The sequence below is a fragment of the Erythrolamprus reginae genome, chromosome 3, assembly GCF_031021105.1.
Source record: "Erythrolamprus reginae isolate rEryReg1 chromosome 3, rEryReg1.hap1, whole genome shotgun sequence".
Taxonomy (NCBI): domain Eukaryota; kingdom Metazoa; phylum Chordata; class Lepidosauria; order Squamata; family Dipsadidae; genus Erythrolamprus; species Erythrolamprus reginae.
In genome coordinates, this window is record NC_091952.1 from 16,619,113 (window position 1) to 16,644,746 (window position 25,634).

General features: G+C 42.6%; 1 protein-coding gene across 2 annotated transcripts in view; it reads left to right on the forward strand.

The window, feature by feature from the left end:
* The first annotated feature begins 6,927 nt into the window (after positions 1–6,927).
* Positions 6,928–25,634, forward strand: part of PRELID3B (PRELI domain containing 3B) — a 137,309-nt gene continuing 118,602 nt past the window's right edge. Inside the window, exons 1-6 of one of the 2 annotated variants that reach the window (XM_070744546.1) lie at positions 6,928–7,122; positions 15,293–15,461; positions 17,378–17,467; positions 18,029–18,099; positions 19,581–19,683; positions 22,038–23,496. In XM_070744546.1, the coding sequence (XP_070600647.1) occupies positions 7,091–7,122; positions 15,293–15,461; positions 17,378–17,467; positions 18,029–18,099; positions 19,581–19,683; positions 22,038–22,157 (585 nt within the window). In that variant the 5' untranslated portion in view covers positions 6,928–7,090 and the 3' untranslated portion in view covers positions 22,158–23,496. Of the gene's footprint in view, positions 7,123–15,292; positions 15,462–17,377; positions 17,468–18,028; positions 18,100–19,580; positions 19,684–22,037; positions 23,497–25,634 lie in introns of those variants that run through there. The other variant, XR_011558503.1, reaches the window with a different exon arrangement.

The window sequence follows — 25,634 nt, forward strand, 5'->3', positions numbered from 1 at the left end:
AAAGTACAGTATCTTTGCTGTCTTTGGATATTCTGTTTCATTACTCAGCCTTAAAATTTGTTCACATGATTCCAGGGTGCAGAAGGTCTATTTCTTTTGGATTGCTACAACTGCCTTGAGGCAGCAGAGGCACAGCCCCATTTTCCCAGTTTACAAGACTCAAGTGATACCTTGGTCAGGGAAAAAAGCAAGCTTAATTGAGAAGAATCCTTTTGTGGTCCAATTTCACTACGAGAACTCTCCGAGGGATGGCTCTCTATAAATCAAAACATCCAAAGGAAAGCCAATTCCTCTGAGCAACTCCATGAGAAACATTCCACAATTCTAATCATCCCTAAAGCCATTAGTCTGCTACAACAAAAATGTTTTGAGTAATCTTATCTTTCAACAAAGATTATTATAAAACCAGATTTCCACTGATGGTTTCTCTCTTTTAGTTTTTGAGCCAATGAGTTGCAGTTTTATTAAGCAGTCTATTGTTAAACCATGGCTTAACACATATGTGTACTCACTGCCAGGTGTATCCCACCCCATCAACTTGCTTTAACCAGGATTTGTTGATGGAAGTCACACAATTGGCTAGGATAACACAGCATTCTAAGTCACAAATAAGTTATCTAGTGGCTTAGTGTGATACGTGAAACCATCTCCTTGTGTGTTGCAATGGAAAACAGGAAGACTCATTGTCTCTCCTGTGCCAGTGCCCCATTTTGCTCAGGCTGGCTGTTGATTGTTTATTTTTATTTTATTTATTTATTTATTTGTCCAATACACAATACATATTGGAGAGAATAGACATGTAGTAATATATATAAAGAAAAGGATAGGAGAAAAGATATAAAAATAGAGAAGATATATGAAAGGAAGAAAAGATATATGAGATAAAAGAGAGACAATTGGACAGGGGATGAAAGGCACACTGCTGCACTTGTACTCGCCCCTTACTGACCTCTTAGGAACCTGGAGAGGTCAATCGCGGATCGTCTAAGGCAGAGGTCCCCAACCTTTTTTGCACCAGGGACCGGCTTTAAGCTAGACCAGTTTTCCATGGCCCGGTGGGGGGGGGGGGAGCTAGCTGTCAGCGGCGCCGTAAAAGGGGCGATCAAGAGAGGAATGGGTGAATGAATGGACGGAGGGTGGGAAGGAAGGAAGGAAAGAGGGAAGGGACAGGAACAGAAGAAGGGTGCAAAGGAAGCAAGGAAAGGTGTGAAAGGGGAGAGTAAGAGAGGAAGGAGTGAAAGAAGGGAATGAGGGAGGAAAGAAGGGAGGAAGGAAAAGGAAAGCAAGAAATGGAGGGAGGAAAGGAAGGAAGGAAAGAAAGAAAGAAGGGGGGAAGGGACAGGAACAGAGGAAGGAAGCAAGGAAACTTATGAAAGGGGAGAGTAAGGGAAGAAGGTAGGAAGGAGAAAGAAAAGAAGAAATAGAGGAAGGGAAGGTAAAAGAGAGAAAGAAAAAGAGCAAGAAAGAAAGCAAGAAAGAGAAAGAAAGAAAGAAAGAAAGGCAACTTCAAAGAAGGGCTCACTGAGCATCTCTCACTCTCTCTCTCTTTCTATCCCTCTTTCTTTCTTTCTCTTCCTTTCTCTCTCTCCTCTTCCTTTATCTCCTCTCTCTCCCTCTCTCTTTCTCTCCCCCCTCTCTCCCCTTTCCCTCTCTCTTTCTCTCTCTCCCTCTCTTGCTATCTCTCCCCCCTTTCCCTCTCTCTTTCTCTCTCTCCCTCTCTTGCTATCTCTCCCCCCTCTCCCTCTCTCTTTCTCCCTCTCCCTCTCTTTCTCTCTCTCTCCCCCTCTTTCTCTCTTCTTCTCACTTTCTCTCGTTTTCTTTCTGTCTCTTTTGCTTTCTCTCTCTCTCACTCTTTCTTGTTTTCTTTCTCACGCTCTTTCTCTTGTTCTCTTTCTTGCTATCTCTTTCTCCCCCCCTTTCTCTCACTCTCTCTTTCTCACTTTCTCTCTATCTTGCTGTCTGTTGCTCTCACTCACTCTCGTTCTCCGTTCTTCTCAGCGGTGACGCGCGCACGCCCTGCCCGCCTCACCTTTGCGAGAGCACTTTCGCCCCGGGCTCTCAGCAAGGGGGTTTGCAGGAGAGGTGGGGCCGGCGAAGGTGATATTCAATGTCGGGGGCGCACAGGCGGTTGCACGCGCTCCCTATCTCCCTGCTAGCCCACTCGGAATATTCAAAATAAGAAAAGCCTTCGCCGGCAAAGGTTTTTCTTATTTTGAATACTCCGAGTGGGCTAGCAGGGAGATAGGGAGCGCGTGCAACCGCCCGTGCGCCCCCGACATTGAAGACCTCCGCTGAGAAAAGCCTTTGCCGGCATTTCCTCTCGGCGTCAAGGAGGCGCAGCGGCGGGCGGAGAGAGGGAAGGGGGGGGCAGCGGCGTCCCTCCTGGCCTTGGCGGGCCGCCCGACCCTCCCCACCTCCTGCAAACGCGGCAGGCGGCGGGGGGAGAGCGAGGAGCCGGTTCCGGCGGGCGCGGGGCTTGGCTGGCTGGCGGGGGAGCGCCGCTGGTGGTGCGGAAAGGCCGAGGGGGCCCTGGCGCCCCGGACCGGCTGAAAACCCCCAACGGCCCGGTGCCGGTCCGCGGACCGGCGGTTGGGGACCTCTGGTCTAAGGGGAAAATGTTGGGGGTTAGGGATTGACACTACTGAGTCCGATAATGAGTTCCACACTTCGACAACTCGATTGTTAAAAGTCATATTTTTTACAGTCACGTTTGGAGCAGTTAATATTAAGTTTGAATCTGTTGCGTGCTCTTGTGTTGTTGCAGTTGAAGCTGAAGTAGTCATTGACAGGCAGGACGTTGCAGCATAAGATCTTGTGGACAATACTTAGATCATGTTTTAGGTGTCGTAGCTCTAAGCTTTCTAGACCCAGTAGTCTATTTTCGTACGGTATTCTGTTTCGATTGTGCCAGCCTCTTCACAAAGCTTCTGTCCTGCAGACAGATGTGGAGACTTCTAGAGGCCAATTTTGTCTGGGTTAGGACTTGGTGCTGGATCCTGGCTGTGATTATTTGGAGAGGTGTGATTCAATGCTAGGAGCTTCTTTGCCTTCCAAAGGGATGGAGAGGTTCTCCATTCTCGGCTGTAACTCTGGCATTGCTTGACAGGCTAAAGGCCCAAAGTGATTGAGGATGGCAGGCAGAAACACCAGGCCATGCAGCGTTCCTAGGAGTGTGATGATGAGGTTCAGGCAGAAGAAGAAGAGTTGGATCCCCTTTGGCCCTGGCTGTATCCCATCTGGCCAGGAACAACATTATCTCTAAGAAGGTTAAGATTGATGCCTGCAATGCCAAAGATTTTGGGATGGATGAAAGGTCAGCCACCATGCACAGGAGTAATGCCAAGAGGGCTGCACAGCCCCAATTTATACTTGTCTGGAGGGAGAGGGGAGTCATCTTTTATATATTATTATTATTATTATTATTATTATTATTATTATTATTAATAATAATAATAATAATTTTCTTTTATTTGCTTTTTTCCCATCTCTTTGCACTTTTTCTTTCCTATGCTTTTCACATTTTCCTTACTTTGTATTAGTCTTTTCTCTTTGTATTTGTGTTGCTCTAATAAAATTATTTTTAAAAACCACATGTGGTTGGACAAGGTACAGCTTGAGGTCTCGGTGGATCAATGCCATACCTTGCTTAGCTTTGAGATACAAAGCAGTTAAGTGGCAAAAGCGTTTAATTTCTTACAGGAAATGCAACTTCAGCGGCAGGAACTTTCATTCTGAAACGTTAACTTTAAGCTGAGACAACCCTAGTTAAGGTAAGTTCTCTAGGTGAGCAGAATAAGTTACTTATTAAAGCTATGGTACTATTGATTTGTTTAAGAAACTGAACAGATTCCTCAAATGGCTGGTTTGATTTTTCTTGAACATTTATTTGTTAGATGCATGTATAAAATGTGTTTATCAATGCATGTATAAAAATGATCACAAATATATTAAAAATCAATGCTAAAACGAAATATTATTAAAATGAAAATACATCAACTGCAGGCACGGAGATGGAGAATATATCGACCTCGGTAAGGCAATCTTCTGAATGTATGTCCAGTTCTGGCCTAATGACATAAGCAGGTCTTGAGGATTTCCACAACATTAACAAAGACTCAGCTCACATAACCTTGTGTAGGGGAAGAATGTGCCACAAAGCGGCTGCTTGAGTTTCAAGGCAACACTGGGACTCACCCAAATACATCTAGCAGATGTAATAGATAATATCATTTTTTAAAAATGCTAATAGAGTAATGAAGCCTGAAATTCATGGCCAGCACCTTGAGGTGGACCGGGAAGCAAAGCGGCAAGCAGTGTAGCTCAAATTGCAGAAGGTTGAACTAATTCCTTTTATCCTTTAAAATGCCACAATTCTGACTGAGATCCTTTCTATCGAGGGTGGGTTCTAATTTACCTCACTGCCAGTTTGCTTCCTCCCATGCCGTATGGCTGTGCCACATGGGTGTGTGCATGCGCTTCACACATATGCACATGCGCAGTGCAGAGAAAACCCCGCAAAATAAAAAAGAGCCAAAAACAAGGTGGTGATGCATGCGCAGTGCTGGAAACTTGGCTTTTGCACCTGCACAGAAGAAAAAAAACTCAGAAAAAAATTCAAGAAAGAGATGATGGCGCCCACAGACTGGCATTGACCAAACTGGTTCTGTGCTGTCACCAGCGGTTTGCTACCAGTTTGGGTGAACCTGTCCAAACTGGGTGGAACTCGCCTTTGCTTTCAACTTAAGGCTATAACCGTCTTGCTTGCATCTTTACAACTTATATTTTTTAATTAATTTCCTACTATAATTATGATTGCTTATTTAGTAACCTATGACTATCACTAAATGTTGTATCTTGTGAATGTATTTTTTATGTACAGTGAAAGTTTACATACCAAAGACGAATTCCTGTTGTGTCCAATTGGCCAATAAAGTATTCTATTCTATTAAGGGAGTTACAGCCCACACAGTTGGGATGAAATTAATTTGGAAAACCTGAAGAACTTTCCTGGAATTTTAGCCTTTATTATTAGCTTTTCTAACTTCAGGTAAACATGTTTTTCTTTCCTTAGCCATTTCTTTTTAATATACACGAACTTTTTTTCCAGCACTAAACAACAGAGATCATATTCTGAAAGTCCTTGAATATATTTGCAAGTTTTAAGAACCATGCACACCAAGCTGGAAAAGAGTAATGTAACTCCAAGTCTTCGGAGAGGGGCGATATACAAATCCAATCAATCAATCAATCTCATGAATTTGCCACTTGTGAAATGTCATCTAGAACCAATGTTTTCTATTGTTCAAGCTTCAAATATAACCAGTGTCTTTTTATTATCTGAACCTTTGCTTTCTGACCATCACATATACCAAATGTACTATCATTTGTTTCTGTATCCTATGAGAAGTTTTGACTGCCCCATCACCACCAGGGGCAGGTTCCTCTTATCTTTTCCTACCATTACGCATTGTGGTGTTTTATGTGCGTCCCCTTGCACAATTTCCAGTCACTAAATGAATGATTGTAAGTCAAGGACTACATATATGGCATTTTCATTTGTAGCTGCTGAAAGACTCTTCTTCTACAATTGTTTTTTAGAATTCATTATTGGATTTAGAATTCTTTATTGGTCAAGTGTGATTGGGCACCCAGGGAATTTGTCTTTGGGGCATATGCGCTCAGTGTACATAGAAGAAAATATACATTTGTCAAGAATCAGAAGATACAACACTTAATGATTGACATAGGGGTTAAATAAGCAATCAGGAAACAATATTAATAGAAATCTTAAGGATACAAGCAACAATTTAGTCATACAGTCAAAAGTGAGAGGACATGGGTGATAGGAATGATAAGGAACACTAGTAGTAATAGTAGTGCAGACTTAGTAAATAATTTGTCAGTGCTGAGGGAATTATTTGTTTAGCAGAGTGATGGCAGTCGGGGGGAAACTGTTCTTGTGTCTAGTTGTCCTGGTGTGCAGTGCTCTGTAGCAACGTTTTGAGTTTATGTCCAGGATGCGAAGGGTCAATAAATATTTTCACAGCCCTCTTTTTGACTTATGCAGTATACAATTACACTGCTTAAAAAAATAAAGAGAACACTCAAAGAACACATCCTAGATCTGAATGAATGAGATATTCTCATTGAATACTTTATTCTGTACAAAGTTGAATGTGCTGACAACATGTGAAATTTATTGTCAATCAGTGTTGCTTCCTAAGTGGACAGTTTGATTTCACAAAAGTTTGATTTACTTGGAGTTATATTGTGTTGTTTAAGTGTTCCCCTTAATTTTTTTTTTTGAGTATATTTAAGCTGTACTTGGGATGCAATACGAATAATTTATGCTACTTGTTTACCTCACTGAGGCTCTTAAGGCCACAAATGCTGAGGATATATTAATGGAAACAACTGGTTTTTCTTTAAAGATGTTTCGCTTCTCATCCAAAGAAGCTTCTTCAACTCTGACTGGAGGGTAGGAAACATCTTCAAAGAAAAACCAACAACCAGCCTCTTTTTTTAAAAAAAGCACCATGACCTAGATCAGAGGTACGCAAAGTTGGCTCTTCTATGACATGTGGACTTCAAATCCCAGAATTCCTCAGCTAACATGACTGGCTCAGGAATTCTGGGAGTTGAAGTCCACAAGTCATAGAAGAGCCAACTTTGCCTACCCGTGACCCTAGATGAGTGAGAATCTCCATAGATGGGGAGGAAGGAACGCCGCGCATCTTCTCTCCCCACAACCCCAAGAGCCTCTCCTCAAGCTTAAAACAAGCCCGTTACCTTTTCGCGCAGGCGCAGCCGTACGGGCCGGGTGACAGGTTAAAAAAAGGGAGGGACGTTGATTTCAGTTCTGACGTCACCGCCCCTCAATGGTTAGCCGCCCTATCCGAGGCTTCCCTAACGCATGGCCCCACCCACTCTTCCGCGCCTCGCACCAACCGCGCAGGCGCCTTTGGGGTCTCCGCCTCGCCCGGCTTCTTTCGGCGACGCTCCCTCGCCGCGAGTTCCTTTTCGGCGTTGGCGGGCCGGCGAAGGCGGCGTTTCCCCGGAGGGTTGCCAAGAAGCACCGGCGGCCTTCACAATGAAGATCTGGACCTCGGAACACACCTTCGAGTGAGTGGGCGAGGCGTCTGCGTAGCGACGGTTCTTGGGGAGGGGGGGAGGTGTCGCCAGGGTAACGGAAGCTCCCATTCCCTCCCTGGGGGGCGATACCGAAGGCTTGGCTCGGTCCTTCGAACCCCGTGGGAGGGGGTATCCTCCTTCTCCATGCGGCCGTCAGCTTCGGTAGCTCATTCATTCGACCGTGTGTCTCGGCGTGGGGAAACCCTCCGGGGCTGACCTTGGCGGAGACGGTGCGAGGGACTACAAGGCCCATCGTTCTCCCAGCCCGGATAACGGGGGTTCGCAGGTGTCAAAGCCACCGCATTGCTTGAAATCGTGCAGCCCTCGGCTCCTTTTATTTATTATTTTATTTATTATTTAGATTTGTATGCCGCCCCTCTCCGAGGACTCGGGGCGGCTCACAGCAGAGAAAACAAATCATAAATAATCCGAGCAAGTTTAAAACATTTAAGATTTAAAAGAAAACCCCATATACTAACAGACACACTCACAAGCATACCATACACAATTTAAACATGCCCAGGGGGAGATGTCTTAATTCCCCCATGCCTGACGGCAAAGGTGGGTTTTAAGGAATTTACGGAAGGCAGGAAGAGTAGGGGCAGTTCTAATCTCCAGGGGGAGTTGGTTCCAGAGAGCCGGTGCCGCCACAGAGAAGGCTCTTCCCCTGGGGCCCGCCAACCGACACTGTTTAGTTGACGGGACCCGGAGAAGGCCCACTCTGTGGGACCTAATCGGTCGTTGGGATTCGTGTGGCAGGAGGCGGTCTCGGAGGTATTCTGGTCCGATGCCATGAAGGGCTTTAAAGGTCATAACCAACACTTTGAATTGTGACCGGAAATTGATCGGCAGCCAATGCATTGTATTGTATTGATATTCACATTTTTACATCTTAACATTTCTGACCAGATCTACATGTCTGTACATTGATTTTAGTGTTTGCATAATTTAGAATAAAATAGAATTCTTCATTGGCCAAGTGGGATTGGACACAAGGAATTTGGCTTTGGTGCAGATGCTCTCAGTGTACATAAAAGGAAAAGAGACATTTAATAATAATAATAATAATAATAATAATAATAATAATAATAATAATAATTTAATAGATTTGTATGCCGCCTCTCCCCGAAGACTCGGGGCAGCTTACAACATTTGTCAAGAATCATGAGATGCAACACTTAATGATTGTCATAGGGGTCAAATAAGCAATGAGGAAACAATATTAATAAAAATCTTAAGGATGCACGCCCGGGTGGCCCAGCAGATAGAGTGCTGTACTACAGGCCACTGAAGCTGACTGTAGATCTGTGGGTCAGCGGTTCAAATCTCATCACCGGCTCAAGGTTGATTCAGCCTTCCATCCTTCTGAGGTGGGTAAAATGAGGACCCGGATTGTGGGGGCAATATGCGGGCTCTGTTAAAAAGTGCTATTGCTAACATGTTGTAAGCCGCCCTGAGTCTAAGGAGAAGGGCAGTATAACAATTGAATGAATGAATGACTAAGTAAGTTACAGTCATGCGGTCAAAAGTGGGAGGAAATGGATGATAGGAACGATGAGAAAAAATAGTAGTAATAGTAGTGCAGACTTAGTAAATAAGTTGAGTCTTGAGGGAATTATTTGTTTAGCAGAGTGATGGCTTTCAGGAGAAAACTGTTCTTGTGTCTAGTTGTGGTGTGCAGTGCTCTATATCGTCATTTTGAGGGGAGGAGTTGAAATTGTTTATTATTATTATTTATTACCGGTAGATTTATATGCCGCCTCTCTCGAAGGAGGGGTCCAGGATGCGAGGGGTCAGTCAATATTTTCATGGCCCTCTTTTTGACTCATGCAGTATACAGGTCCTCAATGGCAGGCAGGTTGGCAGCAGTTGTTTTTTTATACATTTATACAGTACATGGTTTTTCCTTGTTGCCTCTTCTTCCACATCCATCTCCTAGTGTCCCTTAGTCTTTATTTTCTTTGTCCATTCATACTATTTAGTCTATATTATGGTACTCAGAGGCATTTTGATTGTTTAATTCCATTGTTAAACGGGCCATCTCAGCGCAGTCATAATTTTTAAAATATAATTTCCTTCTCCAAAGGTACCTGAGGGTCTGGAAAGTTGGGCATATTTAATCCATGCCGTTGTCCCAATGTGTAGCATTAAATATTTGACATTTTGGGAGTATTGTTTCCTAATAATTCCTAGTAGGAAAAATTCCGGTGTGTTCTCGATTGTTATACCTAATACAGTATTTCCTTCATCCATTTATGTATTTTCCTCCAGTATTTTTTAGCTTCAGGACAAAGTCTCCCTTTGGGGATTTCGAAGAAAGCGGGGGGACGGGGGGGGACACACAGCACCTGCCCTTGGGGAGGCTGGGAAGGTCGCTACCCTTCACCCACAAGTTCATCACATAGACCACTCCAGTTCTCTCAACATCCACGATCCTCCCCTGTACTTCCAATGACTTTGAACCTCTGGAAAGAATTCGTTGTGGCTAGTATCTTTCCTTCCCCAATTCCCACTGTACTTTTCTACTTGTGGCAGGGCATAGTCTCTAACTCAAAATGATGGCTTCATTTATAATAATCGATTATAAACTGGGCACCTGTTAATGGAGATACATGAGAAGAGTTGGAAGGGACCAAAGAGGTCTTCTAGTCCAGTGTTTCCCAACCTTTTTTGAGCCGCAGCACATTATTCACATTTTCAAAATCCTGGGGAACACTGAAGGGGGGGGGGGGGCGCGCTAAAGAAAAGTTTTGACAAAAAAAAATCTTCCTCCATTTCGCTCTATTTCTCCCTCACTCTTTCTCTCTCTTCCTTCCTTCCCTTCTTTCTCTTTCTCCATCCCTCTTTCTTTCTTTCTTCCTCTCTCTTTTGCTCTCTTTCTCTCTCCCTCCTTCCCTCCCTATATGTCTTTCTCTCTCCCTTGCTCTCTCTGCCTCTCTTGCTATCTCTCTTTCATTCTCTCTCTTTTTCTCTCTCTTTCTCTCTCTCTTGCTATCTCTTTCTCTCTCTCTGTCTCTCTTTCTTTTTCTCTGTCTCTCTTTCTCTCTCTTGCTAGCTCTCTTTCTTTTTCTCTTTCTCTGTCTCTCTCTCTCTCTCTGCCTCTCTTGCTATGTCTCTCTTGCTCTCTCTCTCTCTCTCTCTCTCTCTCTCTCTGCCTCTCTTGCTATGTCTCTCTTGCTCTCTCTCTCTTGCTCTCTCTTCCTTTCTTCTCTGCGGAGGCCGGCGAAGGTTTTTCTTATTTTAAATGTTCCGGGTGGCAGGGGGATGCGGAGCCCGCACGCACACACCCCCGACATTCCAAATCCTGCCTCAGCTGCATGCAAGAGGGGCCGGGCGGGCGTTAGCAGCCCGATGAGGAGGACGAGAAGCCGCTGCAGCCACCCCCAATCCCCCCCCTTCCCTGGGTACCTTCCAAAGGCCCCTGGAAAAAGGCAGGAGGTAGCAATGAGGCGCGAGGACAAGCAGGCAGCTTGGCGGAGGGGAAGCGCTGACGGGCTCTCCTCCTTCCCCACCCCCGCGCTTCTCTCCCGCCCTGGCTTTTGCTTCGCCCGCAGATTTCCCCGCAGTTCAAAAGGAGGCAAGAGGTGGCCTGGATGAAATTGCGGGGAAATCATGGGGCGAAGCAAAAGCCAGGGCGGGAGAGAAGCGCGGGGGTGGGGAAGGAGGAGAGCCCGTCAGCGCTTCCCCTCCGCCAAGAGGTTATTGCCGCCGCCTCTGCCTCTACTCAGGCAGCCATCGTGGTTGAGCTGAGCGAGAGGAAAAGGCGCGGTGACCACGGTGGCTCCCTGAGTGGAGGCAGAAGCGGTGGCAATAACCTCTGTGCTTTCTACGGCAGCGTGGCTGAGCTGGACGGAGGGAAGCGGCAGCTCCCACTCGAGGAACCCACGGCAACGGGCTTGGTGGGAGGCGACGGCGGGAGACACAGGCGGTGGGAGGAGAGGGAACTAGGAAGCGACTGTGAAGCCCAAGACCATCCACAGGACGACACTCAGGCAGGGGCGCCGGCAGCGCCCCGCCCAGCTGGAGCTTCTCGCAGCACACCTGGCCATGTCTCGCGGCACACTACTGTGCCGCGGCACACCGGTTGGGAAACGCTGTTCTAGTCCAACCCCCTGCTTAGGCAAGAAACTTTACAGCATTTCAGACAAATGGTTATCTTTTCTTTAAAATTTCCAGTGTTGGAACATTCACAACTTCTGGGGGCAGGAGGGAAGTGTTTTTAATAGGAAAGTGAACACAAGAACAAGGGGACACAATCTGAAGTTAGTTGAGGGAAAGATCAAAAGCAACATGAGAAAATATTATTTTACTGAAAGAGTAGTAGATCCTTGGAACAAACTTCCAGCAGACGTGGTTGATAAATCCACAGTAACTGAATTTAAACATGCCTGGGATAAACATATATCCATCCTAAGATAAAATACAGAAAATAGTATAAGGGCAGACTAGATGGATCATGAGGTCTTTTTCTGCCGTCAGTCTTCTATGTTTCTAAGCTGTTCCACAGATTAATTGTTATAACTCTCCAGAAATTTCTCCTTAGTTCTAAATTGCTTCTCTTCTTGTTTAGTTTCCACCCATTGCTTCTTGTTCTACCTTCAGATGCTTTGGAAAATAGCTTGATTCCCTCTTCTTTGTGGCAACTCCTGAGATATGGGAACACTGCTATCATGTCTCCCCTAGTCTTTTTTAAAATTAAACTAAACATACCTAGCTCCTGCAGTCAACTCTGTGGTTGGTAAAGGGAAAGGCAGGGAGGGAGGGGAGAGCAAAAGCAGAAAAGATGAGCTTTTGCTGTTTTTCAGAAGCAGGAATTATAAAGTACAATGCCAGGATTTAGCTTTCAGTTGTGTTTTTGTTTTCAGCATGATTGTGACAAAGCAGTTGTCCTGGGGGATAACACTATTACCTTGTATGTAGACGTATAGTTTTGAGAGGATTCCTGTAAGCCACTAAAACTAACCCCTTGCCAGAGCTAGAATCCAGATTAAAGCATCTTGCAAAATGGCTCTGTTTGAGCATAACCTGCCATCCTTAGCAGGTGTCGAATGGTTCTTAAGAAGCTGTTTCTAAATTGAAATCAACCAAAAACTTTCTTTCACTGTTAAGATCTTTATTCCCTGGACAGCTGTCTGGAGAAATAAAGGACGGTCCTTAACTGTGGAACCCTTCAGGCATTTGAAGAGAAGCACAGAAACATAGAAGTCTGACGGCAGAAAAAGACCTCATGGTCCATCTAGTCTGCCCTTATACTATTTCGTGTATTTTATCTTAGGATGGATATATGTTTATCCCAGGCATGTTTAAATTCAGTTACTGTGGATTTATCTACCACATCTGCTGGAAGTTTGTTCCAAGGATCTACTACTCTTTCAGTAAAATAATATTTTCCCATGTTGCTTTTGATCTTTCCCCCAGCTGACTTCAGATTGTGTCCCCTTGTTCTTGTGTTCACTTTCCTATTAAACCACTTCCCTCCTGGACCTTATTTAACCCTTTAACATATTTAAATGTTTCGATCATGTCCCCCCTTTTCCTTCTGTCCTCCAGACTATACAGATTGAGTTCATTAAGTCTTTCCTGATACGTTTTATGCTTAAGACCTTCCACCATTCTTGTAGCCCGTCTTTGGACCCGTTCAATTTTGTCAATATCTTTTTGTAGGTGAGGTCTCCAGAACTGAACACAGTATTCCAAATGTGGTCTCACCAGCGCTCTATGTAGCTCTATATAGAGAGATGTCTTCAGCTCTCTTTTGTTAAGATTAAACATCAATGCTTAATGTTTTACTCTTCCCCTTTTCCAGAAAGTACCGTATTTTCCGAAGTATAAGATGCACCTTAGTTTGGGGGGAGAAAAATAAGAAAAAGAATCTGCTTACCAGATATTCTTCAGGCTAGCATCCTTAGTCTGGTCAGCTTCAGCACATTATATTATCCCCGGTTAGGGTTTAAAAAAAACTTAATTCAGAGAGAGTGACAGTGAAAGAGCTTGCAAGCTGGTAAGAGCTTGGAACATCATTAGCACCTGGTTAGGGCTGGAAAGAAACATTTGGAGTAAGTTAGAGCAATGAAAAAAACCCTGCAAAGACTTAGGGCTTGGAAAATATTCTTCGCAAAGAGTAACAAGGTAAGAGCTGGGAGTTAGGACTGGGGGGGGAAACCTTTGAAAAAGCTACATTCAGAGTGTTAGACGCCCCTGGATTTTCAGCCTCTTTTAGGGAGGACAAAGGTGCATCTTATGCCCCGAAAAATACAGTATATTGTTAAATTATATTGTTAAACCCAATTCCCAGCAACTCTTGAGAGTTTACAATTGTTAAAAACATTTTTTAAAAATTCAAAACCCCTTATAAAAATGGCATAAGGCAAACCACAGGGAACAAGAAAAAAGGGGCATCAGTTGACCTCTCCAAAGAGAGGAAAGCTCTTCAAAATACCAGTAGGTTGGGAATTGTTCAAATTTTGGGGAATCTCATGTATATGTGAAAAAATGTACCTTGAGATCGTGGTTTTCCAACTTTTTGATGTTCTTGGGCCACATTGAACAAAGATGAATTGTCTTGGGCTTCTTATAAAATATATAGTTAATGTATATAAATAAGAAACCTGCTTTATTTTTAATATTTTCCCTTATGGGGTTGCATTACTAGCTCTGCAGGCCCATGAATAGGACATGGTGCTTTAGATATTATTATTATTATTATTATTATTATTATTATTATTATTTATTAGATTTGTATGCCGCCCCTATCTGTAGACTCGGGGCGGCTCACAACACAATAAAACAGTTCATAACAAATCTAATAATTTACAATTTAAAATATTTAAAAAAACCCATTATTAAGCAGACATACATACAAACATATATGTTATCTATCACACTCTTATCTATACTCTACAGCAGACGTAAACACACAGCCCGTGCTAGGCCACAGAATTTGCCTGTGAGGCTGTCCCAGAGATGGTGAGGGACTGGCCCTTGCTGCCCAGGGCCTGGCCACAATTATCTGGTTGGCCACAATGACCAGGCCATGTCCACCCTGTCCCCCAAACGGCAAACAAACTCCTTATGTGGCCCTTGACGGTCTACACTATAGCCTCTTATTCTTACTGTAGGTCCTTTTTTTAACTAGAGAAAATGTGTTCTGTAGAGGATATGGCTTGTCTCTTTGTATTCTGTACATATTTTATTATGTTTCTTTCTTCAGTTCGGACATAATGTAGTTTGTTTGTTTGTTAGATTTCCATTCAAATGTCGCACTTTTTTCCATTTCCCCCCAAACAACAACTCTATAAATTGGGCTGAGAGTGTGATTAACCTCATAGACCTGTGATGGTGAACCTATGGCACATGTGCCACAGGTGGCACATGGAGCCATATCTGAGGGCACGCAAGATGTTGGTATATGCTAGCTCCAGCGTGCATGTGTGCGCTTTTTGGGCTGCTTTTCAGCCATTTTCACTCTTACTAGGCTTCAGGGAAGCCTCCTGAAGCCGGGGGATGACAAAAAATGGCCAACAGGCCAACTGGAAGTTTAGAAACAAACTTCCAGTTGGCCCATTGAGCCATTTTCACTCTCCCATTTTGCTATTTTTCGCCGTCCCCAGGCTTTAGGAGTCCGTTGTGAGGCCTGTGCACATGTGCAGTGTGGCAGTGGGGGGAGTGTGCATGCATAGGAGGGCAGTGCAGGCATTGTACATAGGGGGGAGGGTAAAGGTGTGCACACTCTTTTGGAACATGAGCCCCAAAAGGTTCACCATCATTGCCATAGACCAGGCATAGGCAAAGTTGGCTCTTCTATGCCTTGTGGACTTCAGCTCCCAGAATTCCTGAGCCAACCATGCTAGCTCAGGAATTCTGGGAGTTGAAGTCCACATGTCATGCAAGAGCCAACTTTGCCTACCCCTGCCATAGACAATGAGATTCCACTGTTGGGAATGGATTTGAATCTAGATCTCTGGTGTCAATTGGGCAACCTAGTCACTGTGTTATATTTTTCCCCATTATGAAATTGGAAGTAGATGCAGTTCCAAGCAATTGAGCTGTAGAACCTTGTTCAGCTTTTCATTGAAAAGTTAGAAGTACTCTTCAGAAAAATTTGGCATCATGTAGTCTAATGAAATTTGGCCATTCTTGTATTTTTGTTTTTGCTTTATAGTCACCCCTGGAAGACTGTTACTACAGCTGCTATGCAGAAATACCCCAATCCCATGAATCCCTGCGTAGTTGGAGTTGATGTTTTGGACCGGCATGTAGATACTAATGGAAAATTACATAGCCACCGGCTGCTGAGTACAGAATGGGGAATGCCATCCATTGTAAAATCAGTAAGTGCTAAACCAAGAATTAGAGCTTTCAATAGTTTTCTTGAATGCATCCCATGTGATTTTGGTTTTACAAAACATAGCATATAGTCCACAATTGTAGCATATTGCATTACACTTTCTTGAGAATTTCTGTTATTTAAGATACAAAAGGTGGATACTTCCATAATTGAGTGGTGTTTCAGAATTTGAATAGACCAAATTCCCACAAAATGTTACTATTGCATATTCATTTAGGGTTTTTTTATAATAAAGGTGACTGGTACATTGGATTGTGCAACAGTTCCTTATAGCTGATGAATGAATCCATTGTGTGCCTCTTACATCATAAACAACTGCATGTTACAGCAAGTTGAATTGCTATATTGTTCCTTTTTTCTTCAGATTACACCCCTTAACGCTGTTTCGGACAGCATGAAAATGGGTTGGTTAAGTAATTTCAATGCTAGCAACACTAAGTATAAAGGCAGCTTTTATACAAATTGACAATTTATAGGTGAAACTCAAAAAAATTAGAATATCATGCAAAAGTTCGTTTATTTCAGTAATGCAACTTAAAAGGTGAAATATAATATATGAAAGAGACTCACTACATGCAAGGCAAGATAGTTCAAGCCCTGTCATAATTGTGATGATTATGGGACACACCTCATGAAAACACCAAATCCACAATCTCAGAAACTTAGAATATTACATACAATCAATAAAACAAGGAATGTACATAGAACAATATCGGACCTCTGAAAAGTATAAGCATGCACATGTACTCAGAACTTGATTTGGGCCCCTTCTGCAGCAATTACTGCCTCGGTGCAGCGTGGTATGGAAGCCTGTGGGCACTGCTGGGGTGTTATGGAAGACCAGGATGCTACAATAGCGGCCTTCAGCTCTTCTGCATTGTTTGATCTCATGTCTCTTTATCTTTCTCTTGGCAATGACCCATAGATTATCTATGGGGTTCAAATCAGGTGAGTTTGCTGGCCAATCAAGCACAGTAATCCTATGGTCATTGAACCAGATTTTGGTGCTTTTGGCAGGGCGGGCTGGTGCCAAATCCTGCTGTAAAATGGAAGTCAGCATCCCCATAAAGCTTGGCTGCGGAAGGAAGCATGAAGTGCTCCAAAATCTTCTGGTAGACCGCTGCATTGACCCTGGACTTAATGAAGTACGGTGGACCAATACCAGCAGATGACATGGCTCCCCAATTCAACACAGACTGTGGAAACTTCACACTGGACTTCAAGCATCTTGCTGTGTGTGCATCTCCATTCTTCCTCCATACTCTGGATCCTTGGTTTCCAAATGAGATGCAAACGCTTCCACAGTCTGTGTTGATTTGAGGAGCCATGTCATCTGCTGGTGTTGGTCACTATGCTTCATTACGTCCAGGGTCAACACAGCTGTCTACTGGGAGATTTTTGAGTACTTCATGCTTTCTTCCTCAGCCCAGCTTTATGGGGATGCTGACTTCAATTTTCCAGCAGGACTTGGCACCTGCTGACCCCCAAGTAGGGCAGGAATGGAGATTTTGCAGTATCCTTCTCCCAGGAATGGGGTGGGAATGGGGGATTTTGCAGTATCCTTCCCCTGCCATGCCCACCAAGCCACACCATGCCCACCAAGCCACATCCACAGAATCAGTAGTAAAAAAAATGAATTTCACCACTGAAATGGACGATTGAATTTTGTATGAGCATTTGATTCACATACTTGCCTTGAAAGAGCTTCAGTTAAATTAGGGTAGAGAAGCGGGAAAATCCAATTTATATTATAAAGCAACCTTTATGGAAAAGGAACTCAGTGCAAAAGTTCTGGATTGCTGCTGCTTTTATTTCATGCCTCCGAAACAACATAATGTCATTCAGCTTTTGATGCTATACTTATGTCACAATGCAGCTAATGCTCTATTTATCTTCTAGCTTATTGGTGCTTGTAGAATGAGAACCTATGTTCAAGAGCACTCTGTAGTTGACCCAGTTGAGAAAATAATGGAGCTCAAATCTAGTAACGTAAGTATTACACAAATGAACTTAAACGTTTCTAGTAGACTTAATTCCTGTAAGTCAGAGGTCTTCAAATTTGGTAAATTTAAGACTTGTGGACTTTAACTCCCAGAATTCTCCAGCCAACTATGCTCCAGCCTATGATGGCTGGAGAATTCTGGGAGTTGAAGTCCAGAAGTCTTAAAGTTGCCAAGTTTGAGGACTGCTGCTGTAAGTCATACTTCCAAGTATCTCTTCAGAGGTGGCAGAATACTAAAAAGATACTGTGTGCTTCTCCTTTTAAAGTCCTTAGAATTTCAGATTTTTCTCAGGAAGTATCTATTTTGTACTTTGTAAAATTGACTGACTTTTCTAAATTGTATACTCCCAAGTGAAAAGGATTTCTTTATTATTATAGCTATACATCATAATGTGTTTGTGTATCATGTGATCTTATGAGAAAGTGCAACAAAACCTGTATTTGAGGAAGCCAATGTTAATCTATGCTTATTAAATTATGCTCTCACAAATTAATTGTGTTCACTGAATTATTTTTTAACACTGAAACTTAAATTAAATTTCTTGTAGATTTCATTTACCAATCTAGTATCAGTAGATGAGAGACTAATTTATAAGCCACATCCTCAAGAGCCAGAAAAGTAAGTAATGTATTTCAGAATTTTACTCTATTTTTTCTTTATTGTATGAAATACTTCAGAAAATCACAGTAGATCATTTAAAAGTGAGTATTACTCAACTATTGCAACAGATATAATCTGTGGTAATTTATTTCAAATTTAAACATGTGAAATGCCACTGTACAACAGTAATAACCCACCGTATTTTCGGACTATAAGACGCACCAAGATTTCAAATAAATAAATAAGAAAAAAAGTTTTTTGTCCTCCAGGAGCACTCTGCAAGCCTCCCAAATCCTCTTGTGCACCCCGTTTTCTGCAAATACAGCCCATTTTTCGTAAAATGAGGTGGACAGAGGGTTTGGGAGGCCTGCAGAGAGCTCCTGGGGCCTGAGGGAAGGCAAAAATGTCCCAGTTTTGCACACAAAAAATGCCTTTGGGGGGCTCATTTTCATTAAAAAATGGGGGGGTCTCTATATATATAACAAGGCCACAAGCACCAGCCTGAAGATGACGAGTGGGACCTTGTTGAAACGTCCGCCAGGAATCTCTGAAACTTACACGGGAAGAAACCCAAATATGCCAAGACCTTCACACCTATACCTGTGAAAATCTACGAAAACATACACACACACATACACACACAAAGAGAGAGAGAGTTGGCTTAGGACCACAGTTGAGTCCAAAATTTCAGTTGTTAAGTGAGTTTAGCCCAATTTTAAACCTTTCTTGCTACAATTGTTAAGTGAATCACTGTACCTGCGAAGTTAGTATCACGGTTATTAAGTAAATCTGGCTTCCTTATTGACTGCTTTTCAAAAGGTTGCAAAAGGAGATCACATGACCCCAGAACACTGCAACCATCATAAGTACATGCCCGTTGCCAGGCGCTTTAATTTCGATTACATAACCATGTGGATATTGCAATGGTTGTAGCAATAACACTTAGACTTATATACCGCTTCATAGTGCTTTACAGCCCTCTCTAAGCGGTTTACAGAGTCAGCACATTGCCTCCACCCACAGAAGGATGGAAGGCTGAGTCAACCTTGAGCCGGTCAGAATCAAACTCCCGGCAGTTGGCAGAATTAGCCTGCAATATTGCATTCTAACCATTGCACCACCATGGCTCTTGTAAATGTGAAAAACAGTTATAAATCACTTTTCAGTACCATTGTGACTTCAGTCGCTAAACAAATGGTTTAAAAGTCAAGCACTACCTGTGCTATATATTATTATGGTATAAAACACTACTCTTTTCAGTGATCTCTGTCAGAAGGAATTCCAAGAGCCATCCATGCAAACACAAAAATGCATATCCACACCTTAGGGTTTAAAGCAATTCTGAGATTAGTACCCATTCCCTATAGACACACTATCCTTGTGGAAATGATTGGTGGTTGTAATATGTGGGATTTTTTTATAGACATAGGAAGCACAAAAGTAGCTTCTGATTACTTTTTGAGAAATAAACCGAAAAACTATTGTTATTTTTTCCATAGAACTATTTTGACTCAAGAAGCAACCATCTGTGTAAAAGGAGTTAGTCTCAGCAGTTACTTAGAAGGACTAATGGAAAACACAATTTCTTCTAATGCCAAAAAAGTATGTATTCCCAACTTATTTTGAGAAGACAGGAGAGAATAGTGGATGAGTTGGAATGGAATGAAAATATGAGGATTATTACTGGCTGTGTTATATTTTATGATTATTACCTACTTCAAACTTAAGGATATGTTGTAATTACCAGGAATACAGATTAAGCAGCGGGGCGCGTTTGCCCAGGTTCGCCTGGTGCACCAGTTGCGGCCCTATCTGGACCGGGACTCACTGCTCACAGTCACTCATGCCCTCATCACCTCGAGGTTCGACTACTGTAATGCTCTCTACATGGGGCTACCTTTGAAAAGTGTTCGGAAACTTCAGATCGTGCAGAATGCAGCTGCGAGAGCAGTCATGGGCCTACCTAGGTATGCCCATGTTTCACCAACACTCCGCAGTCTGCATTGGTTGCCGATCAATTTCCGGTCACAATTCAAAGTGTTGGTTATGACCTTTAAAGCCCTTCATGGCACTGGACCAGAATATCTCCGAGACCGCCTGCTGCCGCACAAATCCCAGCGACCGATTAGGTCCCACAGAGCGGGCCTTCTCCTGGTCCCGTCAACTAAACAATGTCGATTGGCAGGCCCCAGGGGAAGAGCCTTCTCTGTGGCGGCCCCGGGCTCTCTGGAACCAACTCCCCCCGGAGATTAGAACTGCCCCTATTCTCCTTGCCTTTCGTAAGCTCCTTAAGACCCACCTTTGTCGTCAGGCATGGGGGAACTGAGACATCTCCCCCGGGCATATACAATTTATGAATGGTATGTTTGTATGTATGTGTGTTTAGAAAATGGGGTTTTAAAATATTTTTAAACAGTAATTTAGATTTGTTGTAAATTGTTTTCACTTTGTTGTGAGCCGCCCCGAGTCTGCAGAGAGGGGCGGCATACAAATCTAAATAATAAATAAATAAATAAATAAAAATAAATAAGCAGTTAGTGCCATCCTATCCTGGCTTATAGAATCAGGGTAAGCAGAGTATTTTTATGCTAGAGGTCCAGATATATATATTTATGATATAATCCTATTCCAACAATTTATGCTATACTGCAACAACGATACCCAAATGATTTCTTTCCTCTTCCATTTGTTAGTAAGGAAAATAAATAAAAGTAATTCGCTTGTGGGATTGAAACAGATTCCCCCCCCCCCCCCCAAATGGAAGTAAACATATCTGTGTCTAGATAATCTTTTAGGACCAATCTGGGTCAGTCATCAGTACCAGAGGTTTAATCTTTGAGCTTTTGGACTCGTGCTAGAGCTTATCCTCAGGGAACGTCTCTACCGGAATGTGATGACAGAGAAGTTCTAATGAGAGAAAAGTTCCCTGAGGATGGATTCCTGCACAACTCCGAAATCTTGGAAGGTTAAATCTCTGATCCAATGATCAACACAGATTGGATCCTACAAGAATTTTTTTTTACTAAGAATCTGCTTTGATAATATATTGCTTAGCCACTTAATCAATGTTTACAAGAATTGACAAGATAGCAATATTGATCATATAGATCAGAGGTGTCAAACTCACAGGCTGGATCTGGACCATGGGGTGCTTAGATCTAGCCCACAAGGCTGCCCTGGAAATGAAGGACTAACCTTCCCAAGGTATGCCCATGTTACACCAACACTCCGCAGTCTGCATTGGTTGCCAATCAATTTCCGGTCACAATTCAAAGTGTTGGTCTTGACCTATAAAGCCCTTCATGGCATCGGACCAGAATATCTCCAGGACCGCCTTCTGCCGCACGAATCCCAGCGACCGATTAGGTCTCACAGAGTTGGCCTTCTCCGGGTCCCGTCGACTAAACAATGTCGTTTGGCGGGTCCCAGGGGAAATGCCTTCTCTGTGGCAGCCCCAACCCTCTGGAACCAGTTCCCCCCTGAGATTAGAACTGCCCCCACCCTCCTTGCCTTCCGCAAACTCCTTAAAACCTACCTCTGCCGTCAGGCATGGGGGAATTGAAATATCTTCCCCAGGCCTATACTGTTTATGTATGGTATGTTGTGTGCATGTTTTTTTTTAATTATGGGTTTTTAGCTTTCTAGTTATTGAATTTGAGCTCTGATTTTGCTGGCAGAGGGTTGCAGGAGGCCATCGCAGCTGAAAACAGCTCGGGAGCCTGTTTTCACTGGCAGAAGCACCGTAGGCTGCTGTTTCCAGGGCAGCCCTGTGAGCCAGATCCCACCCCCAGGCCTTGAGTTTGACACCCCTGCTTTACACCCTTTAACCTAGTGGTTCTAAAATGTTAAAAGTAGTACCAACGTCATTAACATTTATGATCAGGCTCATTTCTATAAATTACTATGACCTCCGAGATGCTTGGATTTGTTTCAATAAAGAATCTGTGTCTTCACAGGGACGTGAAGCATTGGAATGGGTAATCAGCAAACTCAATGCTGAAATAGAAGAATTCACTTCTTCGGCAAGAGGAAATATGAGATCTCCAATCGCAGCAGCCACCTTTATGGAAGAATAGGACAGAAACTATACCAAGTTGTTAGGCCTGACCATTTGAAAGGAACACTTTCGAGCTGCCTCAAAGCTGGAGATATTTATTCTTATACCTATTTAAAAAATAGATCTGTAGTTTAGATTTTTAAATTAAAATTTTGGAGAGAACTTGCCTAAATCTGTACATGAAGGTAACACGCATGGCTTTCTGTTGAATTGTACATTCCTTAACCTGGAATGCAGGCATTCAAGACAGTTCATGTGTTTGCAGAATATATTCTGGGCACAAGATTTTGAGCAGCTTGTTACAGGTTTCGGCTTTGGAGAACAAACGCTATTACTTGAAATAGGATCTAAAGTGCTTTTTTACAGGCTGTTTTCATGGAAGTTGCCATTTGCTAACCTGAGAAGCTTGATTTTTAACATTCATGTTTACAGAAGCTCCACCGTTTTGAAAACTATTCTGAACGTGGCAGAAATTGCATGCTATATAATTAGATATCAACTAAAAGTGGCTTAAAATTTCAGTTTTTCAAAGTCTATTTGGTACAGTGGTTAAATTGTTGAACAATGCAACTTGTTGAACTTAATCATTTTGGTCTAACATTTTCTAAGAATCAGAAATTGTATAGCTACTACATTTATAGGTAGAAATCGCTCCTCCCTTTTAAAATGCATAATCATGATTTATGTACTCCTGACAATTGAAGTCTCTTAAATTGTACTTCGTTGTTTCTCTTTACACACACACACAAACACACATGCACACATAGAGGTACACATATTTTGTTTTGTTCCTTGCTGTATGTCCATACTGCCCTACATTCTATCTACAGGTACTAGAACAAATAGATCTAAATTCTGTAAGTAAAAGAATAGTTCCCTTCCAATATCAAAATAGTCCTTTCTTCACAGGGGAGTGTTTTTATACTCAAAAAATGGAAAACTCAAAAGGCTTTTATGTCTGTGATATAGGTACAGTGTAAAATGAAATATCTTTGATGAGCAGGACACTAGTAGAATTCTGGTATCTGTCTTAAATGACAACTAATGAGCTGTAGACATATCTTAATTTCAGAATTCTGATTCTTTTAATACTCTCATCTGTGGTGTTTAGCATGGAATATTTTGTTCTTAAGAATGTCTGTAAATACTATAATATGGACCTGAAGCTAATTTTAAAAGTTAACATTTCAGTAGAATGTACTGATTCTTGTGAGGTGTGATTGCAAACATTTACCAATGCATTTAAATGTTAAATATTTTTCTACTGGGTTATGTTTTGTCTTTTTCATTTTTAAAAACTGCAAAAACATTTTATAGAGACAATGTTATTAAAAAAAGGTTAATGTTTGATACTCTAATCTCTGTTTTAATTCAGTAAGTCAAATACTTCTCCTTGAGTGATGAATGGCAGCAGCTCAGTGATGTGTGTGTGTGTGTGGGGAGGGAGACTGGAAAGTCTCATTGAGACAGTAGAAACAAGCTGACTCCAAAGGGTGGGGGGCCTTTGTCTTGGCCAGAAGTCCCAATACATTTAACAAAATGAAAGTTTCAGCCTCTGGCCACTACCAAAATTCTACATACATTCAATTTCCTTTTAGAAACATAGAAGACTGACGGCAGAAAAAGACCTCATGGTCCATCTAGTCTGCCCTTATACTATTTCCTGTATTTTATTTTACAATGGATGTATGTTTATCCCAGACATGTTTAAATTCAGTTACTGTGGATTTACCAACCACGTCTGCTGGAAGTTTGTTCCAAGGATCTACTACTCTTTCAGTGAAATAATATTTTCTCACGTTGCTTTGGATCTTTCCCCCAACTAACTTCAGATTGTGTCCCCTTGTTCTTGTGTTCACTTTCCTATTAAAAACACTTCCCTCCTGAACCTTATTTAACCCTTTAACATATTTAAATGTTTCTATCCTGTCCCCCCTTTCCCTTCCGTCCTCCAGACTACACAGATTGAGTTCGTTAAGTCTTTCCTGATACGTTTTATGCTTAAGACCTTCCACCATTCTTGTAGCCCATCTTTGGACTCGTTCAATATCTTTTTGTAGGTGAGGTCTCCAGAACTGAACATAGTATTCCAATTTTTATTTTGAATTATGTATATATGATTATTGCTTTTATTTGTTTTTCCCAATCAGCCCTTTTCTAATTTCCCTCCCTAATCCACTGGCAGTATTAGGGACACTAAAGTGTACTTTGTTTGGCTCCATATGATAGGTCCACAAGTGGCTGGCTATTCATATTCTTAGAATCTATATTAATGGTTCCATATTGAGTACTTATTCATTTATTCATTCACTCTTTCAGTTTACAGTAGAACCTCTAGTCACGACCATAATTCATTCCATAACTTAGGTCGCAAACTGATTTGACGCAGAAGGGGAAATCTGCCACAAAAAAAATTAGTCAGAAGCATTTGTGACCATAAGTTCTACTGTATATGGCCACACATCTCAGGTTTATGCCTCTGGGCTGTTAACAATAGTTAAGAACAACATAAACACACTAACCTAGAGATCAGCAACCTTAAACACTCAGAGCCACAAAGGTCCTGTTCTGTCGGGCTCTCTGGTAGAATCCTCCCAAAAATTCACAGGGACAAATTTCAGACACACACACGTTTGAAAATTCAAAACAATGTTCTTTATAATGAAAATTCACTTAAACCAAGCCCTCTTTTGGTATAGCCAAGAGCACTCGTCTCCAAACAAACTGGTAATTTGTACAAGTCCCTTATCAGTTCTGTGATACTTAGCTTGCAGCTGTGAGGCAATTCACAGTCCTTTCACAAAGTGAAACACACTTTGCTCTGGTTTAGTTTCAAAGCGGGGGAAAATCAACACACAAAAAGTCAAAGTCAGTAAAGCAGTCACGAAAAACAACAATCAGATAATCCTACACAATGGCCAAACCCACAGGCTGCTATTTATAGCAGCCTCACTAATTACCACAGCCCCACCCAACCACAGGTGGCCTCATTTTCTTTGATAATAATCTCTCAGTTGTTGTTGCCTATGCATCGCTCTCCGCATGTGTGGCTGTATCATTAACTCTTGTTCTGAATCCAAGGAGGAGCTAGATTATTGATCTCCTGAGCTGTCTGCCCCACTCTCCTCATCCCTGTCACTCATGTCTTCTTGGTCAGAGGAGCCTTCATCATCAGATTCCACCGGGGGGGCAAAACAGGCCTGCAGCATGTGGATGTCCCCCACATCCACAGTCCTTGGGGCAAGAGCAGGGCCAGAGCTAACCACAAAAGGTCCTAGCTGAAAGTCCCCCTTTCCATTCTGGAGCTGACCGGAAGTCCAATTCCCCCACCATAGAGTCTCCAAGCACAGTGTCCTTTTTCCTCTACCTATCCTAACCAAAAGCCCTATCAATTGTGGAGCTGACCGGAAAATCCACCCTTTGCTTTACAGTCTCTTCCTTGTGCGCCCTGTTTCCCTTCACCTTAAAAAACGCAAACACAATCCTGGGATGCATC